Source organism: Eupeodes corollae, chromosome 1 (assembly GCF_945859685.1).
Source record: "Eupeodes corollae chromosome 1, idEupCoro1.1, whole genome shotgun sequence".
In the NCBI taxonomy this organism is placed as follows: domain Eukaryota; kingdom Metazoa; phylum Arthropoda; class Insecta; order Diptera; family Syrphidae; genus Eupeodes; species Eupeodes corollae.
Window position 1 is genome coordinate 204,861,831 of NC_079147.1, and position 22,573 is coordinate 204,884,403.

The 22,573-nt window shown below is 32.8% G+C and overlaps 1 protein-coding gene across 6 annotated transcripts; it reads right to left on the reverse strand.

Moving 5' to 3' along the window:
* Window positions 1–739: 739 nt before the first annotated feature.
* Window positions 740–21,688, reverse strand: LOC129942659 (protein mini spindles). Of its 6 annotated transcripts, none has more exons than XM_056051693.1 (17): window positions 21,290–21,688; window positions 14,047–14,728; window positions 13,865–13,975; window positions 13,725–13,798; window positions 11,322–11,641; window positions 8,762–11,259; window positions 8,457–8,694; window positions 7,864–8,402; window positions 7,540–7,611; window positions 4,482–4,835; window positions 4,219–4,408; window positions 3,905–4,158; window positions 3,502–3,832; window positions 3,262–3,429; window positions 3,060–3,201; window positions 1,077–1,309; window positions 740–993 (listed from the first exon to the last, which is right to left on the reverse strand). In XM_056051693.1, the coding sequence occupies exons 2-17, from the start codon at window positions 14,622–14,624 to the stop codon at window positions 916–918; spliced, it is 6,180 nt and encodes a 2,059-aa protein (XP_055907668.1). In that variant the 5' UTR covers window positions 14,625–14,728; window positions 21,290–21,688; the 3' UTR covers window positions 740–915. The 6 variants fall into 6 exon arrangements, with proteins under 6 accessions (XP_055907668.1, XP_055907669.1, XP_055907665.1 ...); XM_056051694.1 differs by having other exon boundaries at window positions 1,077–1,291; window positions 3,262–3,438; XM_056051690.1 differs by having other exon boundaries at window positions 3,262–3,438; window positions 21,290–21,687.
* Window positions 21,689–22,573: the final 885 nt, after the last annotated feature.

The window sequence follows — 22,573 nt, forward strand, 5'->3', positions numbered from 1 at the left end:
GTTAATGAAAAGAAAAAAATTATATGCATGTTAAACAATTATATTATTTGTGTATGAATTTATTTCTAGTGTTTTAATTTTCTTTTCTTTTTTTTCTATAGTAGTGATTATGATTTTTTCTTTCGTTTTTGTTTTTGATGAATGAAAGAATGATTCAAACAATAATAATTTATAATTTATTAATAACATAATTGGAATTTAAAGTTTAATTTATATAAATTAAAAAGTTTAATTAAAAACAAAACAAAAAAACGTGTACATGTTTTTTAATATCTACTCGGAACATAATTAACAAATACTCAGAAGTATGTAATATTTATGTGAAGGGTTATTAATTTGTTTTAAGATGGATGGATGCGTTACTCCTCAGCATTATTTTGTGGTAATACAACTTTTCAACAGAAATATAAAGATCAAACACTTTCTCAAGTATGCAATGTTCATGTTTTAAAAAGATCCAACACACATACTAGTATGAAATGTTTCTTTTGCGTAGGTAATATTATTTAACAAACTGTTTTTTTTCATATATAAATATTTAAAACGTAATTGAAAAATAAGAAATTTAATAAAAATTATTTGAATGGGTAACGGAACCTCGATATTATCTTAAATAGTTTTGTTTTGTCGTTAAATGATTAATTTCATTTCGTGTGTGTACGTATTAAAACAAAACAAATCGAATATAGTTTTATTTTTGTTAAATATCAGCAAGTAAGGTAATTTTTTTATATTATGCATGTAGGTGTTTTTTTTGTTTTCCTGTATTTATAATAAATATAATTAGCATATTTAATCATATACTATTTTTTCTGGGGTTTATTTGATTTAATAAATCTTCCTTGCCGGCTTCTTGCACACATCCTTGTTACGAGTTACTTTTTATTTTGTTATTTTCAACATTTATTCACAGACTTAACTTTGTCGTTGCTGTTTTATTTGGGCTAATTTAGCTTGAATGTGTTGCAGGCGGTTTGGAGAAAGTTCAGGTTTCTTTAAAAGAAGAATAAACAAAAATAATAATTTGTATTGTGTTTATTTGTTGGTATTAATTTTGGATTTTTCGCAAAACTTACTTCCTTTCGAATGAGAGAAACTTTTTGAGATAGTTGATTTAAATTTAAATTCTCATCGGCGACTTTATTGTCCAGCATATGATGTCCGCCCATTTCGGCACTTCGATGCGGTCCCAGGTTTGCTTTGGCTCTTAGATGATTGAGTCGGTCCATCCAAAAGTCCGGATCAGCCTTATCTCCCCCCATGCTCGTTCCAAAGTTGCTTCCAGTCGATGCTTGATGGAAATTGGATTCTGTTTTTTATTTATAAGAATGTATGCATTTTTTAATTGTATTATAAAAGGTTTTTTTTTTTAATTTGTAATTTAACAATTGAACAATGACTTTTATTAATAATTAATGAACTGCGTTGCTGTGAAGGCCAAATAGGACGATTTAATTTAGTGACTTTGGTCGATCTCGTGAGAAATTTTGTATTAGGAACATATTTTGATTTAATTGTTAATTCAGTTGATTGATGATATGTGTGATGTGATGTAATTCTTTGTCAATGGAAATTAAATTATGGTAGTAAATGAATTAAGAAAAAATTAATTTCATTGGAATGAAGCTCAGATTTTTGAGAATGTATTATTTTCATGGCAGATTTTTGAGGCTTTTTCACTGAACGACGTACTTTTCTTTTGTCCAAATAAATTGAACAAAAACTTATTCGGACTACGTTTTTTTTTGGACTTGTAAAATATATCTTAGACTTTATAGGTCGAGATTCAAACCTCTGGAGTTTGAGCCCAGTTAATTTATTAAAAATACTATAACTACGTATGTTGCTTCTAGGTGTTAAGAGACTAAACATTTTTAACTTGGCGAAAATGTTTGAAGTGAAGACTTTTTGTAACTCCTTATAACTAAATCAACATGTTACCTAAGCCCTTTTTGTATTGAATACATATTTTCGAATTTAAACAGAAATTGCCCGACTAAAAAAATTACAGATAAGCTTATTTCTATTATAGAGGGGACACTGCGGTAGATTGTAAGAAGAGTTTGCAGCCAAAAGTGAAGTCAGAAGGGCTGCATGCTGTTGACAATTCTGTTCTCATTGGTGATAAGTGATGTGCTGCGGGCAGCCTTGACAGAACACGAATTAATAAGATGTAATCTGACAACGGATCTAAAACATCTTGACTACATAGACAGTGCATGCTTGCTATCTTATAGGATAATCTGTGGGATGAAAATAAACACGGGGCAGAAACTAAAGGCCCAACTAGGCATAAGCTAGCATATGCGCGCATAAGTAAACGTGCGAATACAAAGAATCTCAATGTTAGTTTCGTTCAATTTTTCTCAGTTTCGTTAACTTAAACAAACTTAAGCAAGAGCGATCCCAGTCGCTCGCAGCATAAGTAAAATTTGACATGTAGATACGTCAACAAAATTGCATTATGACTATCCGCGTAATTTAACAAACTTAAGTGAATTTTCGTTGGGTTTTTTACATAAGCTTATGTTTGGTTATGCCTATTATAGTTGGGCCTTAAGATTTTCAGTCTCGGAACCTCCCATTCATCCTTTCTGATAAAATCGCTTAACATCCAGCTGAAAAAGTAGATTGTTCAGTATCATGGAAGTATTGTCTCTATAAAGGCGGAAACGAAGAATATATATCTAGCCTTATGAGCAAATCTAACCTAAGTAAAATTTCACTCCAAAATAAAATCAGAAAAGCATTTGATAATATCAGTATCAGTAAGTAGGTAGAATGTTCATGCCAAAAGTCTTGGGTTCAATCAATGCCTTTTTCACCTAGTTTTTTTTGTACGGATACTGCCAATTGACAAATCCTCAAGTGAATTCTGTTCATAAAAGTTCTTGAACAAATAAGCCGTTTTCATTCAGCTTCGGTATACAAACTATAGGTATTCCCCCTTTATCCCTGACATTACACACAAGATATTAATTTTATTTTATTGCAAAAATTAAATTAGGGACTTATGGAGTGTTGACGGTGACATAATAATAGAAAAAAAATAGACTTACCAAATTTATTGTCACCATTTGTAGTTGATTGAGCTTGTCCCTGTGTTCGCTCGATTTCAATAAGTCCATCTTCGATGTATTTCTGGAAACTGGGACTAGCTCCTTTCAAAAACGTAACAACATCTATTTCTGGATTTTTAACCTTTATGAAATAATATAATTCAATAATAAATAATGACTAAGAAAAATGTTTTAAACAAACCTTGAAATCATAAAGTTTTCTCAGTCCCTGCTGACTTGTTTCTTTATCAGAAATTAATTTAAATATTTGCGACATAGCTTCATGAGCATGGTTTGAGATTCTTTTGGCTTGCAAATCTTTGGCTGATGATGAGCGTTGTGGTGATGCACCTGGGATATTGCCGTCTTTCTGAAGGTTCTTGATAAAAACCACAAATAAATAAACTTATATTTCAATCACTCTGTGTTCCCAACAACTAACCTTTAGAATTTTTATGAGGTATGCATGCAATTCAGAATGTGTTGGGATTTTACTCAAGTGTTGCACAATAGCATTGCCTTTTATTTTAGCCATATTATGGATAATTGTCTTGACAGTTCTTAAGGGAGTATCTGAGGGTCTTGTTTGCCACCATGTACTTGGTAACGCCAACATGAAATCATGCACCTCGTATAACACCGCATCATAGTCTAATTCATTTGATCGTTCTGGCATTGTTTTGACATTTCGCCATATGCATTTCATTAGAAGATCTGTGAATTTTGGAAGGCCGGCACTAGGACAGGTTTCTTTTAAAAGCCGAATAAGAGCACTTTAAAAAAATATAAAAATAAATTTAAAAAACAAAATTCCTACACACAACTTGTAAAACATGTACCCATACCAATTTAAATTTGTAAAATTTGTCTTATCGAGTATTTTTAGACAAATTCCATTCATCACTTTGGTGTACTGACCATCGTCACCATTATTTAGTTTTTGGTCAGCCATCAAACCTAACAGCACTGACATTATATTTTTCAAGCATGGAATGCTAAGTGTCTTGCCCAGATTTTTAGAATAGAAAAAACCGTAGGTGATCGATAGAAGAGGTTGGTACATTATTAGAGATTCCGAGAGAGGCTGCTGTGAGAGGTTCTAAAAAAGGTACAATAATTAAAATTACACAATTACATTATGCTGAATTTCAAAGTTTACTTTAAATTGTGCCAGAACGCTTTGTATAAAAAGCTCTTCATAGTCCCTCAAAACCGCTTGTTTCTCTGGAGATTCAATTATATCCGTGAGTTCATTTAATGCAGCTCGAGCGGTAATAGAATCAGGATTTCCAATTGATTTAATGATCTTAATTAGATTAGGATCGAGTTTAGGTAACACATCGGCCAAGCTACAATGAGGGATATAAAGTTATTTTGTCATTTAGTACATTCTTTTCTACAGGAGCATTTAACTTTTCTTACTTTGGAGAATTATTTACAGAATTCCGTTGTTGCTGTTGATACATTGTTGGTTGCTGTTGCAATGGACTTAAGTTATAAGTCTGTCCTGCAGATGGCGGCGCTGCGGGTTGCATGAGTCGTGATCTTGATATAAGTTGTTCAAATTTATCCTGTGGATATCGCACGCCATCACGAGTCGGAATAATATTTATGGGTTCGTAGAGCAAAGATATGTCTACACGTGCTGGATCTGATTGTTTCATTTGATCAACACGTACCCAATCCTTTTCGATTTCAGCAATAACGTTAGGATCGAGACCGAATGGACCCGATGGTTTTGGTGGATTGTTGGACATTATGGGTTGATCGAAAGTTCTGTAATATTTAATTGAATTTGATTAATAAATTAAAACATTCTACAAAAAGGACAGAACATATTCACAACAACAAGAAACTAAACTAAGTAAAAAGCAATATAATACATTTTATAACACGCACTTAACATGAAAAAATTATTTTTCTTTTTTGTTCAAACATTTTAAATTTAAATCGACAAAGACCAGAACTAAAAGACTTTCACAATTATTATAAGAAAGAAAGTTAATTCATCAAAATTACAACAAAAGTAAACAAACAGAAAGCAATCTTGTCAGAATAGTTCATAAATCGGAATAAATTGTTGAAATTGACCTTCACAAAAATGATTATTATAATAGTACGCCAAATAAATAGATTCCCCTACAATAACGTCAGAATGAAGACAAACGTGCACTGCTGCTTTTTGTTTTGTTATGTTTACCACAAATAAGTTGATTCAAGCCAAAATGTATGATTGTTAATAAAAGAATCTAGTGTTTATGCTTTTGTAAGCCAGGCGCGTACCGAAAAAATCGATAAAGGGTTTTCCATATTTGTATGGTTATGAAGTTGATTAAAAACAAAAAGAAGAATGTTTACATTAAAAAAGAATAACCACTGCCTTTAAGAAAACATGCAATTTATTTGTTTATCCAGAGGAAGGATTCTGCGAGATACAATACGAGGACAAATAAGCTGGCAAAAAAGGAAAATTGTATTTTATTTCTAGTTGATATATTTTAAAAGTGGATTTTTAGTAAATTTATTGTCTCACTATAGTTACATAGAGTGGTATCTATTCAAAAACACCTTCCCTGCACACAGGCCAACTGTTTATTAATAGGAATATGATTTATATCATCTAGTTGTTTTGAAAACAAAATTATTTATTAAACTTCTTACAAGAAATTGCGTAGAACTATAGATACATATATGTACATTATAACAACGAAAGTATGTTATTTAAATTTATACATCTTGAAAACAAAAAACCAAAGTTATACACTTCATTTTAAGACTTAGCTAAATGACCTGTTTTCGAATTACTATATTAAAGAATTATGAATTTTCGCACAAAAATATAAAACGTAATTTTCAGCCCACAACTTAAGAAAAGTGTTTAAACAAATGAAAGGTACAGGGGAATTTGAATGGACTTATGTCGTTCTTCCATAATATCTGAACCTAAATTATTTGCTTTTTAAGTGCAGTGGTGTTATGAGAAATAGTTTACAAACATTTTTTAATTTATTGTTATTTTTGGTATATACGAGTGTGAGTTGATAGCAGTGATTTTCAACAAAACGGTGGTTTAACAAACAGACATTCTTTTAAAAATCATTGACTCACAATAATTGTATTTTACTATACAACACTAGAGTTCTATTTACAAGAGTTCAAATGGATCGATTTGCAACACCTCAAAAAATTCCTTATGAAATTTTAATAATTTTTAACAAAGTTTATTGATGGCCTAAGAAACTGTTTTTAGATTTAATTTTTCTCTATACTAGCCCGCGAAAGAATGTGAACCTAAATCTTCATTTTTTCTCGGAATTTGGTTTAAGTGACTTATGCCGTTTTTCCCTTTGACCCTTCAAATATCTTTTCTTTTACGTATCAGCTAGTCTCGGGCTTTTAGACCAATAAGTTCTAGGTATAAATATAACGTTTGTGATAATTTTTGTAAAAAGAAAATATGATTTTTTTGAAAATGGTGAGGGTAAAAAAAAGTTTAAACTAAATAGCTTTCCGTTTATAGACAACGGAAAAAGTGGGTCTTAACTTGAACTAAGACAAAACATTTGGTTTCAGTGATACTACTTTAAAAGTAAAATCAGTGAACAAAATAAACCAGATTTACAAAGTACGAACATTTAAATAATTTAAAACTACTGAATTTATAACGGTTTTATTATTCTGAGAAAACCTTTTGAGAAAAACGGTTCTGTGAATGGCAAATTAAAATTCCAAAAATGATAACATATTTGAAACAAATTTGATTTTAGTCAAATATGCTTTCTCTATGTTATCGATTGGCTATTTTTCTGGAAACGTATTGTCGCATTCTTAGAACTGTCTTATTTAAGACAATCGGCATTCTCAGAATTCACCTACTACAAATGTTAAATGAAGAAACACAAGTCAGTTGTTCTATTCAGTAAAAAAAAGAAAGAAGAAAATACAAACAATAACAATCTATTTACTTACTTGACTGAATAACACAGAAGAAGAACTCTTTATATAACAGGACATAATTTTTACATATATATATATAGTATGTAGGTTATTATACGATTACATATATGCATATTATGTGACATAAGGCATGTGTGTGAAAAATGGACAGACATTTACATAAACAAAACTTTTTTTTGTAAGGGAGACGAAAAGATGAAACACTTAACATTACGACAAATGATGAAAATATCTGTGTGAATTTTATTTCGTGTATAGACATCAAAAACCACTAATGAAAAAGAAAAGAAAACAGTGCACCATTCCATCAAAACCAACAAATAACAACTCTCAATTTGCATTCTTTCTCCAGAGACAGGGTAAATAATTATATTTTTAAAGGACATTCATAGTGAATGGATAAACACAGTAAAACCCAACAAAAATGTTAAATGAATTTCTATGTGTTAATTAACAAAATAAAAATAAAATGAAAACAAAAATAAAAACTAAAAATAATAAATTTAATGTTAAAAAAAATTACGCTTGTCTTATTAGGGAACTTCTCATTTCTCTCTCTTCGGTGGAGTTATTCGCTTCGGCCGAATATTGAGAACTAAACGGGAGATCCATGAAGAGAAAATAGAGTTATGCGTGGTCAAGAAATAAAAATTCAAATGCAATTAGTTTACAAAATAATAAATCAAATTAAAAATAAAAATAAAAATTATAAAACAAGCTTTTCTTTCAATCACTCTCATTTGCATGCTTCTTTTACATCTTCCTCATCCTTAAAACCTTGCATTTTTTTAGTTATAATATTGTACTTCTATTTTCAAATAATATTCATAAATTTAACAAATTTTACCTTTGGACTGTTGGTGATTGCTGTTCGTCTGGGGGAGGAAGTTCTTCGCTGGTGTTTGCTACGGGATCTTCGATTTCAATACTGTCTTGATGGACAACAGCATTCGCTGTTTGTTGAACCTTTGTCACTTCCAATGGAGGTGTTGGCTTCTTGGTCTTTTTAGCTCGCTTGATACGTTCATCCAACATCGAAAGATCCTTCTCAGTGAGCTGGCCAATGAGTTTGTAGACACGTTCACCAGCTAAAAAGTATGCTTGAACAACACAGTTCAAAGCTGCGTTCCGAACAGAATTATCACGATCGGAAATATGTCTTGCGATCTCTTTCAGTGCAACTTGCTGTGTCGGTTGACACACTGAAAGGCCATAAGTTTCAATCAGGTATCCCAACTCATCCAAGCATTCAGTCCTTTGACGAGCATTTTTCGATTTCAAACCATCCATTACATAGACAAAGACCTTTGTAAATGGATAGACAAGAACAATTTGACGAAGGAGTGTTCGTACCCCATTTCGGACTGTATCTTTAGGATCGCCAATCTGAAAGATTTCAAGATTGAAAAGCATTCTATAAGAGCAATAGCAACAAATAACCTTCAATAATAAATGTGGAATAAAGGCACTGCCTTCGTTTTCAGCCAAGAAATACTCCATCTCAACCAACGATTGGAACACTAGATTAAGATACTCTAATCCTTTGAGCAGAACCGAAGGATTGGTATCATAGAAACGGAGCGATAACCATTTCAATATCAAATCCAAATTACAAACTAAGGCTTTGCTGTTGTTGGGCAAATCTTCGTTCAGGGATTCAATCACTTTTAAGTGATATCTGAAAAAATAAATAGTGTGCTTATATGCATTTCATTTGTATTTTAAAAATGAAAAATGTGACTTACCTAAAATCATCATGAAACATGTTTGCCATAAGTCCCTTATTAACGTTGGCTGTATTCATCTGCTCCCGCAATAGATCAGTAAATTCCTCTCGTGGCTGTGTGAAAGTCCATTTCAAAACTCGCAATTTCTGCTCATCGATTAGACGTTGATTCTTTGTGTTGTTGATAGCTAGCAGAGGTGATGTGTCCACATCCTCTTCTTTCTTCTTCGAAGTCACAACCTTATCTCCCCCTTTGGCCAATGGTTTGGTAATCTTTCCACTGCCAGCTTTGACTGCCTTGTTGGTTTCTTCCATTATCGGAGCTTGTTGTTTACCTTTGGGGAGAGGTTTCATTGGTAAATTTGGTCGGGCCTTGTCTAAAGCCGCTTGAATATCTTTCTTGGAGGAGGGTTTTTGTTTATCCAGGGCTTTGACCATTGCTTCGAACCCGAGGTGAATCATGATTCCAAGAACAGCTTCATTGGCATTCTTTCTCACATCTGCATTACGATCTGAAATATTAGCATATAAATGGGGTAGCATGGCTAGCAGCTCATCTTTTGGTATCGTTTTAGGTGGAATAGCAGGCATTTTTTCAGCTAGCCAGCCCCACAATTCCGTTTTGAGTGCAGGACTTCCTGACTTTAAGGCATCTGCAATCATTTCCCCAGCGAAAAATTCCTTGTACCCGCATTGCTCTCCCCAAATATTGATGCAGGTTAGACTTGCGGTTCGAATAAAAGCTTTGTTGTCTCCAAGGCCATGAAGGAAACCAGGAAATAAAGTAGTCACGTGAGTCTTGCAAGACGGTCCCATTGCCGTAGCTAATTGCTGACAAATGGCCAAAGCAGTTTGTGCAATCTTGGCATTACTATCAACTAAACGATGGGCCAAAGCAGTTGGCAAATCACCAATTGAAGGTTTTATCAACTTGGCGTCATTAAGCACATTTTGAAGCTTCGCTAAACCTTCGTTTCGGGTTTTCCACTCTTTATCAGACATCTCTGTAAGAAGAGATTCTGTTATCTGTGATGATATATCAATTCGTGGCAAGAGATCTGCAATATTCATTGCTTCTTGTGGTCCCTCATCTTCGTCTTCACCGTCAGATGGATTTCCACTTCCTCCTCCCCCAGCTGATTTCTTTACTCCACGAATTGGTGCTGGTGGTTTCTGGCCAATATTCTTATCGAATTCAGTTTGTATCTGCGTCTTGAGGGCAGGTTTTTCACTGTCAAAGAACATCATCAAAGTGTTGCCCATATACATAGACATAGTTCCGACTAGCGAAATTGCTGCTCCCCGCACAGTTGGATTAGTGCTCTGCACACCCTTCTTCACGTCGTCAAGTAGCATTTTTGGATTTATTTGGAAGCCGAATTCTTGTATCGATTGGTTAACCCAATTTAAAGCTTCCGATTGAACTTTTGGGGATTTCTGTTCAAAAGCAAAGGTCAAAACTTTTGAAACAATAATTTCAAGTTTTGTCGCTTCAGCAAATGCAGTTAGAACTTGAGCAGCAACTGAGCCATTCTTAACATCTGCTAGCTTTTCAGTCACTTCGTTTATTACAGTCTCTGCGGTGATAGTGGTAAAGGGAAAAGTTTCTGCACACATCCGAATGATGTCGAGCTTTATTTTCAGAACCTGAAAGTTCATTTCCTTAAGACCTGGTTTTCTTCCACTGATTGTTCTCACAATAATTTGAGATATGCCTGGTGTCTTTGGATCGAAGTCTTTTATTTGGTCAAATAACTTCTCCACAGCAGACAATCGTGTCTTCCAAACTGAATCCTGCAATCCTGTTAGAATATCCGCATCTAGCAGTTCTTCAGCCTTACCAGCTACTTCTTCAGGAGACATCTCTCTTTCAGTCGGCAGCATTTTTGCCGAACTTGTCGATTTAGATAGCGCCGTTCCACCACCTCCTCCTCCACCACCACCACCTCCAGTCGCAGCTTTCCTTGCAACGGGTTTCTTTCCACCCGCTGTTGCCGGTCGCACAACAGGCTTTGGTTCACTCGAACCACCTCTAGTTGGTGCAGCCTTGGCAGGTGCTGTTGCAGGACGTTCCTTCTTCACACCAGCTACTTTTATGGTTATTACCGCTTTCTCCTGGCATTCTTTGATCTTAGCCATTTTTAAAGCATCTACATCTGTGAGGAAGCAACTGACAGCTTTTTCACCCATCAGCTTTAATAATGTTCCTATAGCATCTGCCGAACAATCTCTCACAACTGGATCAGGTTCATTTAAAGTCTTTAACAGGGATGTCACCAACAGTTTGAGCAATTTCTTATTTAAAGATGCAGGCTGTGTTCGGGCAAAAGCCCGAGCCAGGAACGATGCTGTTTCAGACTTAACACTTGGATTTTTATTGCTTAACGATTCTACGATACTTTCTTGAATTGCTTCCATTGATGTCGAAGGGTAAATGGCATCAATAGCCTCTCGAAGAGCAGCTACAACGTTAGCTTTCTTTTCTTTGAACTTTTCTAGTATAGCAGGAACACATGCCTGTGAAATAATAATTCATTTAAGCAAACAAAAATATCTTCAGATAAAAACAGAAAACTCACTGTTGCATAGGTGGAAAATCTCTTTCCAAGTCCCTTAGCCAGCATAGCCATGCATTTTCCCGCCATTGCAACCAGAACTACATTTGTATCCTTTGTTATGACCTTTTTCAGGGCCAGAACAACATTGCCGTAATCACCACTCTCCAACTTAGGATTTTCCGTCACAAGTTTTTCCAGTGCCGTCAGTGATTCTTTGCGAACCGTCCATTTTTTGTCTTCCAGCTTCTCGAAGAAATCCTTTGGCATTTTTGAGAGGATGTCAACTGGGTCGATGAGATCCATTGGATCGATTTCATCACCTCCACCATCCTCTTCATCAACTGGAGGAAAAAGAAAAGATTTTCTTATATACAATCTGGCAATTTTTGAAGCGCGAATTATTTTTGCAGTGTTCATCTTTGTAATGGAAATTTGAAACTAAATGCATCACCTCAACTCAGATCAACTAGATAGTGTTAGATTCCAAATACCAAAATCAGAAAAAAATAATAATTTTGTGGGTAGGGTGAATTCGTTAGAACATTCACATAAATACACACAACTTTCGACGAGGATCATTGATTTTATTTACAAATCTTCTTTTTTTTTATTTTAACAAAAACAAAAACTAAATAAAGTGAGGACAGCTTTTAATCGAATTTTGAATTAAGGTGACCTTAGAAGAAGTTTCTACCAAGTAAATTGTTTATGCTTCATTGAAGACGAACAAATACGTCATCGGTTATTTTTTTAATATTTTCACAGTTATAAGTTTTCTATATATAGAAATGAAAAATAATATCTTAGTGACTTTAATTGTGGATCATAGTGTAGAAATATAAAACAATTTCCATAAAAAAAAAGAAGATTAAGAGATAAAACAAATGGTTGCTTAAAATAGAAACATGAGCTTATTAAAATTATTTAAAAAGCTTTGTAAAAATTTGAACCGACGACAGATAATGGTCTTAACGGTAAAAAATTAGTAAAATAAAGTTATATAGAGATTGCTTTAATTGAATCAATACAAATACAAGACAAAAGTTAAAAGCAAAAAGGATTATTAAATTCAAACTTTGCAAGTAGTCTACGTTGTACAAAGTAAGAAGCTCATTTATGGCTTTGTTTGTGAAAGTCATGAGGATCGATCAAAAGACATTGGCAATCTTTTAAAAATGTTTTATTGTGTTAAAAATAACGCTTTGCTACGTATTTTAAACTATAGTTTTTCGACTTTCATATTATAATAAACCCTTATTTTATATACAAACTTGAAACAATCGTAGCCTTTTGGGTATATATGTACATACTAAATTAAAAATGTAGTTCATCTAACAAATCCCTAAATCTTCAAGCCCAACTTTATGATTGTGGGGTTAAACCGTATATAAAAACAATTAATAAATTGGGTGGCGTAACAGTCCGTTGAGAACTAGGGCCTAGTGACTTACAACTCTCAACCATTCCTGTGTGCCAGTAATGTTGTCAGGAATGGAGGGTACCCACAGTTTATATGCCGAATTTGAACGGCTAATTTGAGAAAGCACTTTTTCATGACAAGATATATCAATTCCTCGCAAGAGAGGCAGTACCCGTGAAAAGACTTTAGATGGCATATGCAGGGATCGAACCCAAGACCTCTGGCATGACAGTCCAACGCACTAACCATCATACCACGGGTAATACCGTATATAAAACCTTAGCTTTTAAAGGGTCCTATTATGACTAGCGAAACTAAATTTCAACTTAAGGCAAACGTTCAAACACATGTGTAGAGGTATAACAAAATATCAAGCAACGACTTCTGAATTGTTCGCAATTTCTAGAAAAAATGTTGATGGGATTTTGTATAAATTGAATTAGGCGATTCCGAAGCGGCAATTAAAAAATCACATTCGCCTTACGTTGTTAATAATAATAAGGGCCAAAGCCGAAATAAAAAAGACTATTTTGATCAATACTCAATTATTGCCTTAAACTATATTTGTACTTATATTTCTAATATTTGTAGCTACAAAAAAGGCATTTCGTATTTTTTTTTCTATGAACAAAGACCGTTTTTAACCAGAAATATATATACAATGTGTCTCCTCCTACCTATCCCATAAAATAATAAACTACAACATGAAACTACCTATAAAATTTTGTTTAATTCGCTTAAAGGAAACTTTGAATAATTTCTTGACCATATTATTTTATTTGAAGGTTTTTAATACAACTAAGTCACATTCAAACTTTCTCAAGGATTTGTTTAAATCTCAAACTTTTTTAAGGAAGGGATAATTTCAACTTTCTGTGAATTAATCATTATATTTGTTTCTAATTTAAAACACAAAACGAAATTCAAACAGTGTATAGACATCGACAAGAAATAAAAGAAAACACAAATCAAGCAAGTAATTAAAAGCATTTAATAAGCATTACCCTCGCCATTATCATCGTTTTCTGCAGCTGCTGCGGAAATAGCTTGTTGCTTTTCTTGTTGAGATTTCAGGTACCTGGGAGCAAAACCAATTTTGTATTAAACTAAAAACATAAATTCACGAAAGGATATGAAACTTCACCTTGTTGGCTCTGGCTTCTCTCCTTTTAATTTTTCAAATTCATTTTCTAGTTCTGTGATTGTGACTTGTGGCAATGATGCTATTTGTGCTTTCATTGCAGCTCCAATCCAACTATAGAAATACAAAATTTAGATTTTTTGTTTTTAGAACCAAAATAAAGAAGTTAGATTCCCATGACTTACCGATATATTTCAATAGCCAACTGTTTGCCTTCTTCTCTTACAGTCTTATCACGATCACTCATTAATGGTGCTAATTTCTTAATCAAAGGCTTCACACCAATAACTTTACTTCCAAAGTCTCTCAAGGCATTTGTTACAATTGCCACACAAGCTGATACAATTTTAGGATTTTTATGATCCATTCCCTTTATAAGTTCCTCCAGAGCAGCTTCGTGTTTTTCAATTTCTATATACATTAATGCAATCTGACCAGAAAGTTCTTTTGTTTTGGCTTTTGGTGCTGCAATGCATTTTTGTACAATGCCCGACATCACATCACCAACTGTTTTGCCAGCATGACCACAATTTTCGACAAATATCAAAGCAGCCTCGAGTCCCTTCTCTTGGGCAACCACATTCGAATCGACAACCATTTTTTTGATAAGTCCGATGAATTTATTCCATTCGGGTGATTTCTCATCGTCAATTTCGCGAAATATCTTTGCCGCTTCTTCATAGCCATCTACACGAGCTTTCCATAGTTTATGAACGCAACGCTCTTCGACAGGCAGTTTTTTGTATTCTGTGTCTTCGGCCATTGTGCGTTATTTCGAAAGCAATTTTACAAATAAAATCACAATAAGGAGATGATAGAGATTAAGATGTTATGGTAACGGTTACGGCAGCCTTTGCTTCGTTAAAGCTGGAAGAAGAATGAATTTAAACAAAATGTTTTTAAATATTTTTGTTGAGTATGTTTTTTCTGCAGAAAATGGAAATCATTCAATTGGAACTTAATTTTCATTGTACCCTTTTACGTGTGAACTTATACGAAACATAGTATTGAATAATTTGATTTTATGAGTTGGGAATCGAGCCAAGATTTTATTGTTATTATTATTTTATTTATTTATGATATTAAATGTGAACAATTGGTTTATAATTCCACAGCAAACTTGTGGTACCTACATAAATTAATGGTCCCATTTCATTTGACTACCAAAATAAAGTTTATTTAATTTGTGATATTGAAAACAGTTATCCAAGACTAGGGAACTAACAGAGAACAGTAGGGTTTTCATCCCATCAAGCTATTAAGAAGACAACGATTTTAGCCAACTTCTAAGGAATTGTCTGAAAATTGTGAGGCAAGTACCTTTTAACTATTTAACAGGCCCAGTACAATGACGATACACATGAATATATCCTGCAGGGCGCAATAAATATATGTACTGTCCCCCATTTCGACAAGAAACAAGCAGCAACACTGAACAACTACTTGAAGTGGTGAATAAGTTAGTAATCTTAACGCTTGAATTCTTTTCCAATTAAAATACAAAACCAAACACAAAATCCAAATTAATTCTTTCTTATTTGCTGGTATGAATAATTAAAAATCTCTTTTTCAAATATACACATCATGTGTTGTATAATGTAGAATTGTATAGGATTTCAAGGTCTTTTTCATATGCATTCACTCAAAGCAATCCATCCAATATTAAAATATAAAAAGGTTTATCATGACAATCTTTCATAAGCATAACAAAAATAATAATTACTTATTGTGTTTGTGTATCATTTGGTTTTTTGAGACAGTTTATTTATTCGAGACACGCTAACACAACCCTTATATCAAATATAAACAAGTTATTGCATAATAATAAATAATAAATCAATTGATTTAAGACGGAGATGACCGCAGTCGCCGACGACGCCAAAGGCACTCAGACGATGCATTTTACCTACATTTCACTGCGTTTTTTACTAACATTAAAAAGGAAGCAGAACAGAGTAAATGCATCTACACGTTTTTTCTTGGTTCTCTAAATTTAAGCCCTACCTTCCCCTGTTACTCTTATGTTTTGCATTAGGTTTTGTGTTGACATTTTTAAAATGCGACGATGACGATGCGATGGCGGCAAATGCAACTGCAACTGTGTTGGGTTGTGGGTGATGGGGGATCGGGTAATATCGTATTGATTTTTTCCCTTTTTGAGAGACCACATTCAAACGACATCATAATGTCGGTCATTTACCCTAATGAGCATTTAGCCTTATTTTTAAGATATGTTTACTTAAAATAAAAACAAACCTACAAGTTTCTAAAAAAAAAAAGTATTGATTTGAAAGTGGGTTTCGTACAGTACAAAGAAAGGCTTATTTCAATAACTAGAATAGTTCTAATTTGGAAAATAAAAACAGAGAAAAACAAAAGAAACAAAAGAAAATTGAAAAATGAAGCACAAATAATAATGATTGCATTCTTTTTAATGTGCAAACAATTAATCTAGCGGAAGCATTGTTCTCAATTCAAACCATATCGGTAGACATGATTTGCAGAATTCCATTCATCCAAAATAATAGCAAAAGCAGCAACAAAACATATGATACAAAATATATCATGACTACACATGTTTATACATACGAAAATAAAACCCACTTCTGATACAAAAGAACAAAATTATCTACTCAAAAACATTCGCATTGCCATTCAATTGCCAAGGGAAGAATATAAGTTTCAACTGCATTTGCTCCATTTAGAGAAGAATATTGATTTCTTAGCTCCTTTTATTATTAAGAGCTGGACATTGCTTGAAGGATTCAATGATGCTATTGATGATATAGCTGCAGCTGTACTTGTTATTATTATTGACATTGAGAAATATTGCGGTTTACTTGCAGGCTTTGTGGGGTTTGACTGTATACATTATACTATCCACCAAATCCGGCAAAATCTTTACTTTATGATGTCGGTTTTTGGGATTCTGTGTCATAATATCATAGTCAATTCGCTGCAGGTATAAACTTGGATGCAAGTCTAACTGCCAACTGAATAAAAACACAAAAATAAAAACTTGAATTACCTTATTCATCTCGAGAACGTGTTTGCATAACAACACCACTGGGTACCATTTATGGAGTTACATTTTGGTTTTTGTTTTTTTTTTCGAGAGGTTATACTCGTACACTCACTTCCTAGAAACTTACGCTGGTGGCGAATAATCCCATAAATTTAACACACCAATAGTCGTGTAATTATTATAAATCAATCTTAAACAAAACTTAAGATGCTTGTTCGCAGACAAGTTTGTTTGCACGACGAATTGAACAGCTGTTGGTTAAAATAACAAATTAGAGTACAGCGTCATATTATCATTATGTTGGTTTCATTCATTTTTAGAGTTTGAATCGAAGATTTAAGTTATTTGAACTTTGGGTAATGCATATCTTGGCATTCAAGTTGCCCCAATGAATGGATTAAGAAATATTAACAAGAGAAAATGGCGTGTTGCTAATTTGCAAGAGGAAAATTAACACGAGATATTGAATGGAGGAGGCCACTGTTGCTAGACTTTAAATAAAGTATTTATGTAGTTTTTGTAATGCACGAAAATTCAATTATTATATACAAACACTGACAAAGTAAATGTTAATTATGTGTAGTAGCTATTGATTATTCCTATTAATAAAACAATTCTTACAAATAAACAATCTTATTATTTTGTTATGGCGAAAGTTTGTCTTGTTTCTTTAGTTATCGTTAATGACAATATGTATCTTCAATGCATTTCATTTAGATTTTTAATATATTATAACACACAATTGTTCTAAAAATGTTATTAAAGAAACAATATCGAAATTAGATGTTTGAACATTAGTATTCTGATTAACAATATCTTTTCAGATTTGTTGTTATTAGCTTATACTACCCTTGTTAATATGCAAATTTAAAAAGTACAAACAAATATTAAAACCAAATGTAAACAATTTTACAAAGACCAAGAACAAACTCTTATAAGAAATTGTGCTCTCAAAATTCTCTATGAAGATTAAGATAATACGGAGATTTTATTAAAGTTACGTAAATCTTTATGAGAATTTGTAGTCAAAACAAAATCTATAACACAAAAAACCTATAAGCTAATAAGTATACAAAACAAAAGTTAATTGTCATATCAATAAACTAGCGCGTTTAGAAAAACAACACAGAAAAAAAAGTGCTGCAAGCTTACCCCTTAGCCAGCCAAGACTCTACAAAATTTATTATATAGAAAATGATGACGAACATTTAGTTCATCATGCGTGAGTATATCAATAATTTGTTCTTAATAAAATTAACTTCTGATTCACCAATGAAACCACTGCTGCCGCTTTTGTAATTGTAATTAAATTCTCTCTATATCACAAAACAAATTTGATTACGTTATTTTAAACCAAAAAAATGACAACAAATAATTATTAAAATTAAAACTCAAACAATAACAGAGTCAGGTTAAAGAGAGAAAGTGACAAATTTAAATACTTTTTAGTTACTTCACTAGACAAATGTACAACACTACACACACTTGTTTAAGCATTTCAAAACAAGGGGTGCCCTCATCATCATCATCATAATCATCCCCAGCCCTTGAAAAAAAGCTTAAAACCCGCACAGACAATAACTTACTGATGATGAACTGCACAACGTAAACCAAAGAGGGTGTGAGTCTCTTGGATGGTCATTAAAACAACACAACTCACAAAAATAATCAAAACATTTTCATTATAAAAAATAATTTTAAAAATAAAAATGTTTCCTTCTTTTGGTTTAGCTTTTGACAAGTCAACTCTGACAACTAAACTATATGTGAAAGAACTGAAAGAAGTATAACAATGTGAGATAGGAACCTACGTAGAATGTTGATGAGAAGAGGAAATATAATATAGACTTAACAAGCAAAACACTTGTGTTAAAAAGTTTAGTGTAAATACAGGAGGTCATTGTTTTAATAATATTTTAATCACTATTATTAAATAATTCAACAAACCTCAAGAATGTGACTCATTTATTTAATCGTTTTAAAGTAATGTGCTTGTTAAACAACAATAACATTTATTCATTTATTTAACATTTATGTATTTTCGATAATTTGTACTAAAAAAATTAAAGATCAAAAATCGGTGAAAAAGTGTAAATTATTGTTTATGAAAACTATTTTTTTTTTCAATTATATTGCGCTATTCAAAACTATCGAATAAAGTCCCCGTAATATATTCGATCATATGTTTGGATTTGAAGTGTTGTTGGCAGTTTTCGCAAAAAGAACATGGAGGACTTCAGAAAAAAATTTGTTTCTATCAAAAATATAACCATTACAAGCAATTGTAGGAGAGAATTTCCGATCAGCTCATCGGAGAACAACTTCGAAGCAAAATGCCTCCGATTTGTAAAAAATATTAGAAAATCCTGCTCCGAAGGTTACCTCGATAGGGTCGATTGTTGTAGCTCTCGTGTGATTGAAAATTACACTATTGAAAAAGTACTTCCTGGTTTGAAAATAAAGGCAACTGTTTACTGCTATATTAAGAAAAATTCTTTTTAGATGGCTTCTATGCCTTGAACATGAATGCTGAAATAACTTTTTCAGTTGATAAACAAGGAATCGAGTTTTGTTTCAACACTTTAAAAATATATAAATGCCATCTACAGACTAAGAGTATCCTCGATATAGGATCAATTTATATAGTTGTAAATTTCTAGTAAGCTGACGCTTTTTTAAAAATCAAATTGAACTCGAATGACTTATGGTTGAATCCTAAACACGCTTCAGCTTCGGCTTCACCTGACGTTTACGAGTTCATCCATAGGAATTCAATGCATGCTGTCACAATGGAGCTTCGAACTCACGTTTCGTTTAACAATCGTAAGGAAAAAAACGTAATGTGACTCCAAACGGAATCTCTAGTCTAATTATTTGAACATTTGTTTGCCTGACATCTCAACAGCTGTAAAAAAATGTCAACAAACAAAATATTTGCTCTTTGGAGGGTTGAAATAATAGAAATGTCATTCAAAGCAACCTCCAAGCAGGCCCATTGTAACGCAGACGTAGCCGAAGCTTAAGTGTGTTTGTGATTCAGCCTTAATGGCTGAAACACGCTTCAGCTTCGGCTTCGCCTGACGTTTACGAGTTCAGCCATAGGAAATCAATGCATGCTATCACAATAAAGCTTCGACTTCACGTTTAATTTGAACAGAATATTGCAGATATACGGGCAAAATTACAGCAAAAATTACGGCTGTAATTTTACAGAGTCAGCCGTTGCAGCTACTTGTCCTATATTATTTTTATAACATAATGGAAAGTCTTATCTTTTAAATAAAGCTAAATTATTGACCATAACATTAAAATATATACGTTTTATTTGGTCTTGAAAACCCCAGGTCTAAAAAATACACTTTACAAATCTGAAAGAAGATATCTCATTTAACAAAAAATATTTGTATATCCTATATTTTATACTAAAACGATGGAGAGATATTTATATTGTTTAAAAATAAATCAATACCTATCTCTTAAAAATTGCTACTGACAAAATATTAACTTTGGTTTTATAAACTACCAAATGTGTATTATTTATTGCGTACAACTGTTTAAATCTAACTGTCAAAAGTAAACAAAGCCAAAAGCAAAGAGCGCAAAACTATTGGAAAATAAAAAAAACAAACTAATAACAAGAAAATAAAAACAACAACAAAAAAACAAGAAACTGAGTGGAGGCAAAGCGAAAAAAAGAACAAAAGTAACAGAATTTCTATTTCTCATTCTCATCGATTTTGGACAAAATCCATTTAAGTGCATTTCTTCACATTCGTCGTCAAAGTTTTCTTCAAAATGCAGCTGTTTTAATTTTTCTTTCATTTTTACAACGATGAAGACGATGATGAGTTGGTATTCAGATTTTCTTTTTTCAGAGGATGAGAAATCCCAATCCCGTAACCGGCTGCAAGTGTTCTAATTTGGTGACAGCACTTTTTCTTAAATAAATGTTTTCACATTTATGCAGAAAAAACAAGGGAAGAAAGGGGGAACAAACAGGCAAGGAACTGGGCAGCACACCTTTCTCTAACTAAAAACACACTTTGGGTTTGCAATTGGAGAAATTGCAGTTTTCTTAAGATAGATCCAACCAACCAACCGAGTTCTATCTTTATAGTCAGAGGAGGCTATTTTTGGGACAACTCTTCAATTGTGTTCCCTTTTTCCGTAAGCACACGGCGACGGAAAAATTTCGCAATAACTCTACTCCGCGCTGCAAACGAAGTGAAGGAAGGAATTTTTAATTTTCGCCAAGGCAGCCGCCCTGTTTTCCAAATCAGAAACGCATTTCTTCACATTGAAACTTATGAACAAGGAAAAAAATCTACTAACGGTTCTTTTGCGGTGCTTGCTTTTCAATTGATTTTAATTTATTATGGAACAAAACTCATTAAAGTACTTACCGTTGGTTGTTAATCAAAGGAAGTCGTGCTTTTTTCCTCTTCTATTCTTTTTATTAATTTTGCTGCCCAATCTATTTGGTCGTAGCACTAACTTAACTATTGTAATATATTTTTCTACAATTCTTTTTTGGGGAAAACACAAAAAAAACGAATAAAAATAAATTAAATGAATTTAACAAGATCACACACGATAGTTTCTTTTGTTTGTTGTATTTTTTAAACAATAAAATAGTTAAAATGTTTGGTTTAGTAACTTTTAAGCAATTGTGTCCGTCGTCTCTTTGGTCGTGGAGAGAACCGTAGACTGGAAATTGATCGTTTAATTTCAAAAATGGATTTTTCTACAATTCTTTTTATCTCTCCCCGATGTTAGAACAGGCACGACCATTTCTCCATCGAGTGTGAGAGGGAAATGAAAAATTTTACTTTGAATTTTTGTAATTTTGCTTCGATTTGTTCGTTCGTTTATTTTCGTATAATCTGACAAATGGAAACGTTGAAAAAATGGAAAACAAACTTCCATTGGAGGATGTGTTGGCAAATCGGTGATAGCTAGGGTGGAAGCAAATGTCGCAATTGTACAATTTATTTGAAATGCCACTGTTCCAGTTCACACATGCAATTAAATCAACTAATCGGTTTTTTGTTTGATGTCCAGAAGCACACTTTTTTATTGTTATTAATAAATTAATACAAACTCTTTATTTAATTGATAATAATGATCTCAAAAAGTATTTAATATTTTTACGTTTGACGTTTTAAAAAAGCGATTGAAAATAATCAAAACGCTGGACGCAAAAGTTTACTTTTTTTAATATAAAACTACTGAAGTTTGTGATTTTGCAGGAAATTTAATATTACCATTCTACGCTATCATCGAACAATGTATACGTATTCAGTTCTTTGTTTATCATTGTAATGCTAGGAGCGCACATGCAACTTTTGGTTTTGAAACTGTTTGGTTCCTAAACTGAGCACTATAGACTTATATGAGAGTCCGCGCACATGCAGAAACCATTCTGTGGCCAATTCGAGCAACTTTTTAGTTTGTATTTTGACACAAACTAGACGATCACCTCGAACCAATTACTTAGTTTGTGTCACAAGGAATTATAGGTTACTGCGCGAACATTTCACTAAATCGTCGTATAATTTTCTGTAAGTGCAAGAGAAACAAAAATTTAGTCATAAGGTGAATAAATGTTTCCTATGTATTGGTTTATTTCGTTGATTACTTTTCGAGTTGCTTATATGCGCGATGATTGGGCAATTAACGATCGAACT

Excerpts from the sequence above, each read along its gene's own strand:
- LOC129942659 (XM_056051690.1), bottom strand. The coding sequence starts at position 14,624 with ATGGCCGAAGACACAGAATACAAAAAACTGCCTGTCGAAGAGCGTTGC. Across the intron at positions 8,695-8,761 it reads ATGTTTCATGATGATTTTAG|ATATCACTTAAAAGTGATTG; the intron begins GTAAGTCACATT and ends TTATTTTTTCAG. Across the intron at positions 1,310-3,059 it reads AAATGGTGACAATAAATTTG|AATCCAATTTCCATCAAGCA; the intron begins GTAAGTCTATTT and ends AATAAAAAACAG.